General features: G+C 38.5%; 1 protein-coding gene across 1 annotated transcript in view; it reads left to right on the top strand.

The window, feature by feature from the left end:
* The window catches only part of eif4g1a (eukaryotic translation initiation factor 4 gamma, 1a), a 73,938-nt gene that overhangs the window by 22,878 nt on the left and 36,985 nt on the right, over window positions 1–14,075 (top strand). The window contains exons 8-10 of the mRNA XM_069897096.1: window positions 4,943–5,024; window positions 6,539–6,951; window positions 7,546–7,882. Of these exons, the coding sequence (XP_069753197.1) occupies window positions 4,943–5,024; window positions 6,539–6,951; window positions 7,546–7,882 (832 nt within the window). The remainder of the gene's footprint in view (window positions 1–4,942; window positions 5,025–6,538; window positions 6,952–7,545; window positions 7,883–14,075) is intronic.

Genomic DNA, 14,075 nt, shown 5'->3' with positions numbered 1-14,075 from the left:
GATATTTCTGATGTTAATCGAAGTTTTTAAACTGCTCTGATAGACTGAATTAATACAGCCAGTGCTATTAAAAATGTTTTCTGGAAGCATCAGTGAAGTTAGAAAGTTAGAAGTGAAATTAAGTGTAAGATGTAGTTGCCTCAGTACTTGTCCTCAAGCACAGCCACTCCCAAAAGGCCACTCTGCTCTACCTACTCCTGTTATCGGCTGTGTGGCTCACAGAATCATGAAGTTGTCTGGTTAGACAATTGCCTACTGGTTAAACAATCTTTGCAACTCTCTTTTAAACTTTTCATGTCTCTGGCCAATAAAATATTAATTAGGCAGGTTTGCTTGATTAGGACTTGCCAACCTCCTCAGCCCTGATAATATGATTGACCTACAGTCATGTTGGCAAGGCCAAATATGGAAAGCTTACAAAGGCAAAACAAGATCTCTGTACATTGGTGAGATCTAATGCAGATTAGGAGACTTTTTCACTGAGCACATGCACTTTATAGGTGCAAACTTGAACTCCTGACTGCTAGCCATTTTAATTCCCCTGATCATTCCCACATGTGCTCGGTCATATCCATGAACTTTAACGACATCTTATTTTTCCTTTAGGTCCTCAAACCTAATGGCATGAACGTCGGTATTTCTAATTTTAGGTAACCCCACTTTCCATATTTTCTTTACCCATTTTGTTCTTGCCTTTCAAAACATCCCTTGTGATCTCTCTATTTCTTCATCTCTCCTGTGTTCTGTCAAATGCCCAGTGCCTCTTGGGCCTTCACTATCTTTTTTGCTCTCATTGATATGCCTGATACTGCCCCTTCTCAATTCAATATCAATGAGGCTGAGCATTTCTACTCATTGCTGCCAGAGCTGCTCGGTGCCTCCAGCTTTTCACTGTTTGCTCAGTGCCCCATTTGCAGGCTGATTGTTCTTACAATTTGGAGAGAGGTGAGATTACATTTTTAATTGAGAATAACCTAAAACAAATATCCATACTTAAATAACTAAAAGAAAACAAACCTCTCATAAGATCAAAATTACCTTATTTTTTTTCTTGATTCCATTTAATCATTAGGAAGTTCCAAGAAGTTACAGCTGTTCAGAAATTGCAGCCAGGAAATTACAATCTTGGTTCAATGTCAAAATCAGGGTTGATCCATTCAAGTGTGTATTCAGAAACTTCAGTGCAGTTGCAGGCAAACTAAGCAAACTCCAGGAAATTATTTACTGATCCATATAATGCAAAAAGTAACTATGGCAGAAAATTGCATTATTTCCCATTTCCAGTAGATACACAGTTCTTTGCTATTTGCTAGAACGTAACTGTTACATAGTTCATTCTTTGCTTTCTTTTCCTTTGAAAGTTTGATTTTGTGTAATGCCTTTTCTAGACTCTGTACTTTTAAATAGCCTTTCTGAAGCAACCGTGTTGATAAAGGCAAGCTAAAGGAATCACTGGGTCTACATATTGACCGTGCTTGACTCCATTCTTGTTCTGTCTCAGTTGAATGACATTCTGGACTCGTATTTATGATATTGCAGTCTTAGAACATTAGTCCAGTAAAGGACCTTCGGCCCACAATGATGTGCCAACCTACATATACTTCCCCCTGCCCCCTAAATTTTCTTTCATCCATGTCTAAGAGTCTCTTAAAAGCCCCTACTGTTCCAGCCTCCACCACCACCCCGGCAATGCATTCCAGGCACCCACAACTCTGTTTTTTTATTTTAAAAAAAATTACCCCTGATGTCTCTAAGCTTTCCTCCTTTCTCTTTGTACTGACGTCCTCTGGTGTTTGCTACTCCCACCCTGGGTAAAAGGTGCTGGCAGTCTACTTACCTTTGCTTCTTGTAATCTTGTTGACCTCTAAGCCACCTCAATGTTTTTTACCTCTAAAGAGAAAAGCCCTAGCTCTGCTAACCTTGCCTCATAAGAGATATTTTTCAATCTATGCAACATCCTGGTAAATCTCCTCTGCACCCTTTCCATAGCTTCCATATCCTTCCTGTAATGAGGTGACTAGAGTTGGTATTCCTCAAGTCTGTGAATTTTATTGGTAACTTTGCATTGCCATGAATGTACATGCTTTTCATGACCTTGGGATCCTCCAGATTGGTTTTAATATGAAATACTACAGTACTACGTATTAAGTGTAATTATATTTTCTTGTCACATTGCACTTTAGAACTTCATTTTGCAAGAAAAGAAAGGGGGTGGCAGGTTAGCACAACATAGCGCCAATGACCTGGGTTCAAATCCGGAGCTGTCTGTAAGGAGTTTGTATGCTTTCCCTGTATCTTGCGTGGGTTACACCCAGATGCTCCAGTTTTCTCCCACCATTCAAATGTACTGGGGTTGTAGGTTAATTGGTTGTAATTGGGCACCATGGACTCATTAGCCGAAAGGGCTGTTTACCGTATGTCAATTGTTACATCTTGGTTTTGATACAAATGGAGTAAATGTTGAAATTTTCTGACCATATTCTTGATTGTCTAGTCCTTTGCTACTTGATTCTGCTGTTCAAAAATATTTTATAATTTTGCTCAGTTAGTGTCTGTGATGCACTACTGCAGCAGAAAGCAGACACAAAACTCTAGAAAGACTGTACAACAAGCTTTATTCAGTTAAAAGTCTCTGCTACAGTGGTAGCTGTACTGGTGATGCCTGAGTGACTGGCTCGGAAGGGGCCGGCTCAGGATTATATCCCGAGCAGTTGATTGACAGCTGGCCACGTGGAGTTGGGTCTCTTCAGGTCGGCTGATTGACACCCGGCCAGGTGTGGTCTGTCCTCCAGTGATCTTCCTGCAGGTACAAAGATCACCCCCTGCAGTAGGCTAGTTATGTATCACCACATTCACTCCCTTCTTTAAAAGTTGCAAAGGTGGTATATGTGTATTTACAGGTTTAGACGGTCCTGTGGCTGTCAGAGTCTCTGACCGTCGCAGGTTTGGCTCCTGGTCAGAGGGTGTGCTGGGTGTCTGAGGGCTAGAAAGGGTGCCGGGGCGATTGGCATGGCGTAGTGCGTTGGGGTGGCCGGGGCAGCCTGGATTGGCAAGCGTGTGAGGCATTGGAGGGGCTGGGGAGAAGGGTCTTACCCCGTGGCATGAGTGTTCGAGATGGGGAAGACACATCGGGCTGATCTGGAGAAATATCTCCAGGTTGACATCGTGGTCTTGGGGCAATGGAAGCTGCTGTGTCGAGGCGGGCGTTTCCGCTGGATTTTATTATCAATTGTTAATATTTTGAGTCCGAAGTGTTTTAGGTGAAAGGACCACCCCCCCCCCCCACCCTGTCCCCAATTTGACCATAAACTTTATTCCATATTGTAATGATGTGCTTTTATGGGGGGCTCTTGAGGGCCAACCTTGTGCAACTCCAATTTTACCCATGAAAACTTGTCTCCTCCGTCAAAGAGGGAGATGACAAACTTCAATTGGGTTGCCAAAAAATTTTTTTTTGAAATCCAGGAGTGTTAATCCTCCTAATTCATAATTCCAATTTAATTTATCTCTGGAAGGCTTACCTTTCCACAGAAACTTCCTGATGCATTTATTAAGGTTTTGAAAGAATCTGAGGTATAGGAATGGGCAAACTTTGGGGAAATAAAGCTATTGTACTCCAGTTAGCACATTCATTTTAATAAAGTTGACCCTTCCAACCAAAGTTATTGGGAGGGTCACCCATTTATTAAGATCATTCTCAATTTTCAGAAGCAAGGGAAGATGATTCAATTTATAAATTCGGCAGGTTGTTTGTTATCTACCTTAATACTTAAATATTTAATCCCATTGAGCTGCCACTAAAATTGAGAATTTCTCTTAATTTGTTCATAACTTCATTCTTATCTCGATTGACTTTATAATACGATATAATCCCAAAATCCTCAGATTTAGGTTGCAATTTTTGTAATGAATAAACTGGTTCTGTTAGATATATCAGAACAGCATCAGCATATAAATTGATTTTGTGTTCTTCCTGATTGATCCTGAAACCCTTTATGTCTGGATCTAAATGGATGGATTCCGCTAACAGTTCAATAGCCAGGAGGAAAAGAGCTGGAGACAATGGACAACCTTGTCTACTCGATCTGGACATTGGGAAATGCTGATGAAATTTGACCATTAGTTATTATTTTAGCTTTAGGCTCAGAATATAGAGCTCTTACCCAATTAATAAATGTTTGTCCAAGTCCAAATTTTTCCAGCACTTTGAATAAAAGTCCCACTCCAGTCAATCAAAGGCTTTCTCTGTAACTAGAGCCACGGTGACATGCAGTCATCTCTTGTTTGTGCTAGATGTATAATACTGAGCAATACATTGTCTGCTGTTTTCCTCCCCTGCACAAAGCAAGTTTGATCAGTGTTTATTAGTTCAGGCAAATAAGTTGCCAATCTATTTGCCAAGGCTTTGGCAATAATATTATAGTCCGTATTCAAAAGAGATATGAGCCTATAAGACGACTATTTCAATGGATCCCTATCTTTTTTTGGGGATCACCATAATAACTGCTGTCAAAAGGACTCTGGGGGAGTCAACAGGAAGCCCACTATTTACCTTGGCGAAGGGATCATGTTTTAGAGATGCAGAAGGAAACGAGCATTCAGAGGGCACCCAAGTAGTCCTAGAGAATGCAAACTCCAGACTATCACAACATCAGGATTAAACCCAAGACTTTGCAACTGAGAGGCAGCAACTCCACAATCTGTGGCAGTTCACTCAATGTAATGTTTCTACCAAAATTCTGGCTATTTAGCCATTTTGGTTCCAGAAATGCTGGTTTTTTTAATTGGGGTCTGTGTTTTGCAATCAAAATCCTAAATATCCACAAATGTCACTCTTTCATGTACTTTTAAATGGGCGTCCAGATTGTTTGGCCAAATGTTTACTTTGGATATTGACATTCTTCTGAATTATATCACTCTTCTGAACTTTCTCATTCAACAGTCTGCAGGAAGTTTAGAAGGAGGGAGTGTTGTGCATGCAAATGGGGAAACTCCACATCCTCTTCCAGTTGTCATACGGCCAGGTAAGTTGAGCATCTCAACCTACTCAGTTCAGTGTTAGAATAAGGTAACAATTTGTTTTTACACCACAAAATTGGTGCATTTTCAGTTCAAATGCCGCAACTAAACTGCATTTGATCCCCAACACTTGACACTGCTGACTTGATATTTAATTTGGGCAAAATGCTACTACACTAAACCTTTCAAGAAACTATATCCAAGTCATTTATAATCTTCTACCTTTAACTTTGCATTGCTTGTATGTTGATTGCTTATATTTTGCCATTTTGATGCTTAATGTCAGTTTCCACTTACCATTCATTGAACACGAGCATCTGCAGTTAGGTTAAGCCTTACAAAACTGACACCACTTCCCATGTTTTTTTTAAATAGTCATAGGTTATTCATTTGCACTGACAGGATAACAGTGTTGACTTTATTTTTAAAAATTTTTCACACTATGAACCATATTAATCAAAATACACACAAACATTTCCCTCTTGAATATACAGTGTCATTTTCTCCGCTTTTCCCCCCTCCCTTCCCTCCCTCCTTCCCACCCCCTCCAAACCTATTAAACGTTCAACATATACAATACAATAAACCCATTAAACAATGTCATCACACAATGAAAATAAACAAGAAAATTGTGTCATCTACTTTTACACACTGGATCTATTCATTTCATCTTCTCATTTTATCATTTTAGGGGGTGGAGGTCAGCAGTTGTGTTCTATGTACGGTTCCCAAATTTGTTCGAATACTGTGACTTTATTTTTTTAAATTGTATGTTATTTTTTTCCAATGGAATACATTTATTCATTTCTCTGTACTCTCAGGCTCTCTTCTGATTTCCAAGTTGACATTATACATTTTTTTGCCACAGCTAAGGCTATCATAATAAATCTTTTTTGCGCTTCATCCAGTTTGAGGCCTAATTCTTTACTTCTTATATTACTTAGAAGAAAGATCTCTGGATTTTTTGGTATGTTGCTTTTTGTGATTTTATTTAATACCTGAACTATGAGAAATATAATAAATACGAAGTTACGCATGATACAGTATAATTGGTTGCACAGGCTATATATCATGCCCCAAAAGTTAAATAAATGGGATCCAACATTATCAGACAGATGTTTTCGCTGTAAGAAGGAAACGGGAACAACAGTACATGCAATTTGGGCATGTGAGAAAGTGAAAAAGTTTTGGGAAGATGTTGCTTGACTTTATGAAGTGTGAAGTTTGGTAAAGATTCATTTGCTGGAACTTATTATTGATTACAGCATTATTCATATTAGATGCTCTTCAGTGACATATATTTGTTGCTGAAGTTTAAAACAAAACTATTGCTGAAAACACAAATTGCTTATATACTTTTAATGTCCTGTTTTTGTACTCTGATTCAGTACCACCTTGACCTGTAGTTTGGGGATTATTTGGTCAATTATCCTGCCATAGCTTGCTGTCTCCTCCAAAGCTCATCAGTTTTCAATTGAATGTATTCTGTATTAAAGTATTTTTTTTTTAATTTTCATAGATAAGCCAAAATCTCCTGCAGGGATATCTAAACCAGTAGAAGAGTCAACCCAACTGGAGAAATGTATTTCGCCTGAAATTGTGGAAAGTGAACCTGAAAATCATACTAAACCATCAGACTCTGAAGAATTACAGGAAACTCCGGTCACAGAGCCAGAGGACGCTACAAATATTGCAATCTCTTGTGATGTGACAGTGACAGATTCTATGCCACCTGTTGGCGCTAATGATGAAATAAGCCCTTTGGCAGAACCTATTTCTTTGCCACATAAAGCTACAAAAGTGCAAAGGAATGAAATGGAGGAGGTACAAGAGCTACAGAAAGAAGAGGTGACTCCAGATGAATCTAGCTCAAAAGACTTGACAGTGGAAAGTAACGGTTTTACTCCAGTAGAGGAAGTTGAGCCTTGTCAGGTGTCCGAGCCTTGTCAGGTGTCCGAGCCTTGTCAGGTGTCCAAGCCTTGTCAGGTGTCCGAGCCTTGTCAGGTGTCCGAGCCTTGTCAGGTGTCCGAGCCTTGTCAGGTGTCCGAGCCTTGTCAGGTGTCCGAGCCTTGTCAGGTGTCCGAGCCTTGTCAGGTGTCCGAGCCTTGTCAGGTGTCCGAGCCTTGTCAGGTGTCCGAGCCTTGTCAGGTGTCCGAGCCTTGTCAGGTGTCCGAGCCTTGTCAGGTGTCCGAGCCTTGTCAGGTGTCCGAGCCTTGTCAGGTGTCCGAGCCTTGTCAGGTGTCCGAGCCTTGTCAGGTGTCCGAGCCTTGTCAGGTGTCCGAGCCTTGTCAGGTGTCCGAGCCTTGTCAGGTGTCCGAGCCTTGTCAGGTGTCCGAGCCTTGTCAGGTGTCCGAGCCTTGTCAGGTGTCCGAGCCTTGTCAGGTGTCCGAGCCTTGTCAGGTGTCCGAGCCTTGTCAGGTGTCCGAGCCTTGTCAGGTGTCCGAGCCTTGTCAGGTGTCCGAGCCTTGTCAGGTGTCCGAGCCTTGTCAGGTGTCCGAGCCTTGTCAGGTGTCCGAGCCTTGTCAGGTGTCCGAGCCTTGTCAGGTGTCCGAGCCTCCACTTGAACCTGTAATGGATTCGCCCATTGCACAACCTGAAGAATCGAAGTTGACTAATGGACTGGAGCTTCCAATCGAACAGGATTTGGAAGTTTCAGAAGCTAAGCAAGAATCCCACATCAGTCCCATTGCTGAGCCTGAATCACCAACACTTGAAGAGACTGCAGTAGCCGTAGCATCTTCTGAGGAGAAGGAAGAGGAGGAGGAGGAGGAGGAGGAAGAGGAGGAGGTTGTCGAAGTCCAAACGCAGAATGCCTTGCTGCCAGCAGCTACTTCATCCCTGACTAATGACAATTCTATGCAAGGTATTAGTAAGAGAGGAGAAGGTCAGAGGTCATTGTGGTGACTGGCCACTATAATATAATTTAATTAATTTGGGAACAGTTTTACAACTGATATTGTTAAAATATAAACACTTCCTTTGCATTGCTAGATTGTGCAGGATTGCAAAGGAAGTCCAGTGTTAAATGTATGTTGATGTAGATGAAGAAGCTGTTTAAGTTGTCTGCTATTTAATTTTATTAAATTTTCTTGTGTGACAAATTATAAACAAGCAACAAGTTTTGCTTATGGTTTGACATAAATTATGCTGCCTGCACGCATATCCTTTGTACCTGGGCATGATGAGGATTTGATATACTTTCCCTAGATCATTCTAGGGTTATCTTTGAAATATTTTCAGTTATTAATATCAATATATAAATGTAAAGACTTACCTGAATTTGCAATTTCTTTGCGCTTATAGATTTTGGTCCAGTAAAGCCTGTGTAATGTGTGTTTAAAACATCTGGAATGTGACGTGATTGCATTCATTGCCTAGTTAGTAGCACCAAGAATCTGGTGGTGATTGATTGTCGATGCATAGTAGTGGTGGAACAGGTAACGATCTACAATCATTAATGGAAGAATAGCAAGTTAAAATTTAAAGAAAGCCTGCAGATACTGGAAACTCAATAGTTCAAGCAACTTCCTTAGAAGGAAATTTTCAAGATCTTTAGAACTAAAAAGCCCAATCATGGTTTATGTGATAGAAATGGGAGGTCAAATATCTGGAGATTAAAAAATGAGGGATTTATGACCTTTTTAAAAATTGAAAACTCAAAATAAATTTTAATCACAAGAGAGGGAAGAGTTTAAAACCAGAAGAATGTGCCTGATAAAGTGGTGGGAGATTGATAGTGTTGATGGACCTGGGTGAATGAAGGCCAGGTGTATCGGGAGAGGGTTCATTTCAGATTTCATCTGTGATTTTGTATTACTGTTAAAGGAGAAAGAATATTGTTAAATGAGACGCAGAGCTGGAATTGCTGATTATCTAAAATTGTTGAAAGCTGTTTTACATTTGGAAGGCAACAGTGTGCCAAGTCAAAAGGTGAGCTGCTTTTCCTTGAGTATACATGGAATTTTGACAAAAAGGAGAGAGGGATGGAGGAAGTCAGAGGAAACATTGGGATGGAGAGTGATGCACTGGAGACCTTGGGTGCTGGAACCTGAAGCCAAACATCGAGGAAAGTGGACAGGAGCACTATAAAGTGGACAGGGTGGGAGGGATAAGAACTCGCTTGTAGGGAGTTTTTTAGGGAAAATCAGCAGATTGGAATTGTACAAATGTAATCCCTTCCTCAAGGGTGAGAGATGTAGCAGAAACTATAGGCATGTTAACATTTGTTAGTTAGTAAGATGCTGAAGGTCAAAAAGTTGGTTAAAACATATTAATGACTTGCAAGAGGAGGCATCATGTGCAATAGTCACAGATGTTGATGATGCAAATAGGTGGCAGACATGGCGCAGTGAGGTTCTTCGGATTCTGTAATGCGATGCAGTACTTTTCCCCCCATATCCAAAATGCTTGGGATCAGACGTTTTTCTGTTACTGGGTTTTTTTTGGTTATCGGATCAATGGCTTTAAGCAGCTCAGTACCATCTGCAGAATACTTATATCAGCGGTTAAACAACAGAAAAAACCAACGTCAGGTCTTGAGCATGTTTAATACGTACCAAATAAAGCAACTGATCTATGCTCAGAAAATGAGATAAATGCAGCACTAGACACTAGAAATTCTCCTCGATGGCCTTTTCAAATGTTTCCTCCACTGTCACATTGACCTAATTAACAATGGTTTTGTCTTGGACATCTCTCTTTAATTTGATAAATTGACATGATTTCTTGTTCTGTTCTGATTGCACGCTGCTGTAGTCTATCATCATGTCGAAGACACATTTTCACCATGTCTATAGGCAATTTTTCTGCAGTGTTCTGGGGTAATAACGCTAAAACAGTGATGTTTTATAAGCATTATAGACTTGTTATGTCATAAGATTTTCATCAGCGATGATCTTGTCAAATTCGCTGCTTCGTGATCAACAGATGTTTTATTACCACTAATCTTTAACAATTTCATGCCATGTCTTTTCTTAAATTTGCTCAACCAGTCTGTTGAATATTCACAGTTCTCTTTAATTTTAAGATCATGATAGAGCTTTGCTTGTTTCATGATCAGCAAACCATTAAGTGGCACGTGTTCACTGCGACACTGTCGGATCCTCTCCATCAATACACGATCGAGATCTTCACTTTTAGCTTAATGCAGTGTTTTTCTATCTTTCATCAACTTCTGTTTCCACTTTCAGAATAGAACTCAAACATTTTATCCTTCTGTATCTTTAGGTCATAGATTGTGGTCATTCCAATACCATACTCATCTGTAAGACGTCTCAAACTTACACTGCTGTACAATTTTGCCAATAGCTTTACCTTTCTGTTCTTTAGACAAACGTGAATGCTTTTAATTTTCCTTTTAAAATATTTTTATTGATATTTAAAGTATAAATAATTGAACGGTACAGTTATACAATGTGCCTCAGAATTAGAAATAAAATTTACAAATATCATAATTGAGGAATCCAGAGCACATATTAATAATAAAATAAAGCATAACAACAAAAAAGGAAAAAAAGTTTTTAAAAATTTCCAAACCCCTTCCTGTAAACAAGGTTGAAAATTGACATGTTGAATCAAGTAATACCCTCTTGGAGAGGGACACCACAGTGCCAAAATTCCAGAACAATTCTAAATCTTAAGATTATGATAATAGTCCATAAATGAGCCCCATGTCTTTTGGAATTTAATATTTGAATCCTTTTTTCTGAATGTTTAAAAAATTTCCATACATTTATTTATAAACCATTATGCAAAACAATAAATGTTTAAATTTAAGAAAATTTCATTCATTACATGATGGTTATAGCCCCTCCCTCCCTCCCTCCCTCCCTCCCCCAAGCACTCACCCCAAAAAATATAAAAAGAATATATAATAACATAAATTAAGAAAGATCGCATCATGGATTGCTCAGTATATCACTTTCCAACAAAGTTTATATGATTAATTTAAAGAAGATGGTTGACACAGGTCTTAAAAGGCTAGAAATACTTCTATGTATTTATACCTAAAATTTGCATATTCGGACTCCAAACTCGCAAGAATATAGCATATTTATTTCTCAAATTATATATAATTTTCTCTAAAGGGATACAGCTTTGAATTTCTGCATTCCATATTCCCATACCTAAACTTGAATCTGATTTCCAAGTCACTGCAATACATTTCCTTGCTAATGCTCTTTTAACAAATTTCATTTGATACATTGATAGTTTCACCTTGGGTCTAGTTCCTTCTATATTCCCCAATAGGAATAAATCTGGGTTCAGTGAAAATACAGTGCCTGTAATTTGTTCTAAAAAGTTCCATAAATCCACCCAAAAAGATCTTACTTTGGGGCATGATCAAGTTGAATACAAGAAAGTACCTATCTCTTCATACCTAAAACATTGATCTGATGACTCTGATTTCATTCTCTTCATTTTTTGTGGCATCAAATATAAAAATAAATCTAACTAATCTATATCTTACAGTAATAGTACTTGTCATATAATCTTGACAGAGGTCCGACCATCTTTGCTCATCAATTGTAATATTCAAATCTAACTAATTTCTGCTTAGATTATGCACTTCTTCATTAATAGTTCTTTTTTTCAATAAAAGAAATATTGCAGAAGTAAATTTCTTAGTATATTCTCTCCTAATAAGAGTTTCCACCTTACTACAAATAGGTAACTGAATCTCTGGACCTAACTTTTTCCTGAAATATCCTCTCAGTTGAAAATAACAAAAAGGAGTATTACTAGATATTCTATATATATATTCCTCAGTTGTTCAAATGGCCTTGCTCATAACAATCTTCAATATTTTTAATACCTTTACGTTGGCTGAAAGGGGGAGGGGGGTTCTCTTTTTTCCTCTTTTTTTTTCTTTTTTCTTTTATATATATATATAAAATATATTGTTCATGTTTAGTTTATTGTTATATATGTTACTTATCTGTATTTTGAATGAATAAATAAAGTTTAAAAAAAACCTTTACTAAACCAAATATTTAAAAATTGGTTGTACTTTGAAAAAGGGACAAGATAGTTTTGAATCAGACATCTTGGGCAATATACTTCCTTTTGTTCTGATTTTGTCATTTTTTTTATTTCAAGTGTTTCAACAATGATGTCTCTTTAACACCAATAATTAATTTTGAGTCCAATTTGTATACAAATTCTTCTGCTAATCTCTCCTATTTTATTGAATTCTATTTTACTATGCTGGTTTTTCTACTTCTTCAAAAAGAAAAATAAGGAATCTCATTTGAGCGGCTTGATAATAATTAAAGCTAGGAAGCTGTAGGCCACCCTTGTATTTCCACATTAATCTTTCTATAGAAACTCTTGACATTTTACCTTTCCAAAAAAATTTCCTTACATGTTTATTTAATTCTTAAAAACTTTTGTGGCAATAATATAGGTATGATTTGAAAGAGATACTGAATTCTTGGGAATGTATTCATCTTAATACAGTTACCATAAATATGCTTATATAATGCAAACTATTTTGTATCAAAATTTGAGCTCAAAGTAGGGGATCACATTCTACACAAGGTTATTATTTTAACAATTTTTTCTGCCAGGTTCAATGATCAGTAAGATTATCAGCAGCTGCTTACATTGACTAATTTACCACGTGGTTTTGTTTACATTGGTGGTACATGGTCACATGAAACCAAGATTTTTAAAAAAGACACCAGTTATCTACATAATGTAGTTATCTACGATTAACTACATAAGTAGAAACTCATAACAAATCCATTAACCTTTGAAGTACATAATCAAGAGAGTTAATTACATTATCGTTTATATAAATGAACGTTAAACTAGAAAATAACAGTTATTCTGGATATGCATATTTTGCTGCTTTTCTAATTTCCATCCATGATGTACTCTGGAACAAAGAGAAAATGCAGTGCTTATGATGCATCATTTAGGCTGAAACTGATTGAGTACGCAGAAAGCAATAACAACAGTGTCGCCTCCAGAGAATTCGGTGTTGCTGAGAGTAACGTCAGACTTTGGAGGAAGCAGAAATTTAGCCAAGTTGCCCACAACCAAACGTGCTTGTATGGGGAAAGCAGGCTCTGTATCCAGATCTGGAGAAGGCACTGGTTGACTGGGTATAAAGCCGGAGAAAGGATGGCTACATTGTCCCCTGTTTCTATATCCAGCTTCAAGCCAGGAAACTGCAGAAAGATCGCAAATATTGAGTGAGTGGCACATTCAAGGTGTCAGAGGTTTATGAAGAGGCACTCTCTGGCCACATGACAGAGAACCAAGATATCACAGAAGCTTCCCAGTGTCATAGATGACAAGATAATTAGGTTTCACGAATTTGTGTTTGTTAAGGAAGGACCATGACTTTGTTATGTATAATATCGGCAATATGGATGAAATTCCCTTGTGTTTTGATATGCCTGGTAAAGAATTATTCACAAAGTGGGTAGTAAGACAGTTTATGTAAGGATGACCGGTCATGAAAGGACCCATTTCACCGTAGTTTTGTGCTGCTTAGTTGATGGGTCCAAGTTACGGCCAATGGTGATCTTTAAGTGTAAGACCATTCCAAAAGGAGAAAAGTTCCCACCAGGTGTTCTTGTACACTGCCATCCCAAAGGATGGATGGATGAAGAGGGTGCCAAACTGTGGTTGGAGAAGGTGTGGAATAGAAGACCTGGATCTCTTTTAAAGAAACTGTCAATGTTAGTGTGGGACCATTTTCAAGCCCATCTGAGAGAACCAGTAAAGAAGCAGCTCAATCGATTCAAGACACACCAAGCTGTTATTCCTGGTGGCTTGACAACTGTACTGCAACCCCTTGATGTCATGCTTAATAAGCCATTTAAGGACCATGTCAGAAAAGACTGGATTTCCTGGATGGTCTCAGACCAAGTGGAGAAAACAGCAGGGGGAAATTTCAAGAAACCAGGCCTATCCTCTGTTGTTTCCTGGGTGAAGCAGGCCTGGGATTCACTTCCAAGCAATATGCCAATATGGTCTCCCTGAGTTTTTTAAAGACAGGAATTAGCAACAAAATGAATCTGAATATGAAATAACAGACTGGGACA

This window comes from Narcine bancroftii, chromosome 9 (genome assembly GCF_036971445.1).
Source record: "Narcine bancroftii isolate sNarBan1 chromosome 9, sNarBan1.hap1, whole genome shotgun sequence".
NCBI classification, from domain to species: Eukaryota; Metazoa; Chordata; class Chondrichthyes; order Torpediniformes; family Narcinidae; genus Narcine; species Narcine bancroftii.
Note: the sequence above shows the minus strand (reverse complement) of the source record. Positions and strands in the feature narration are given on the sequence as shown.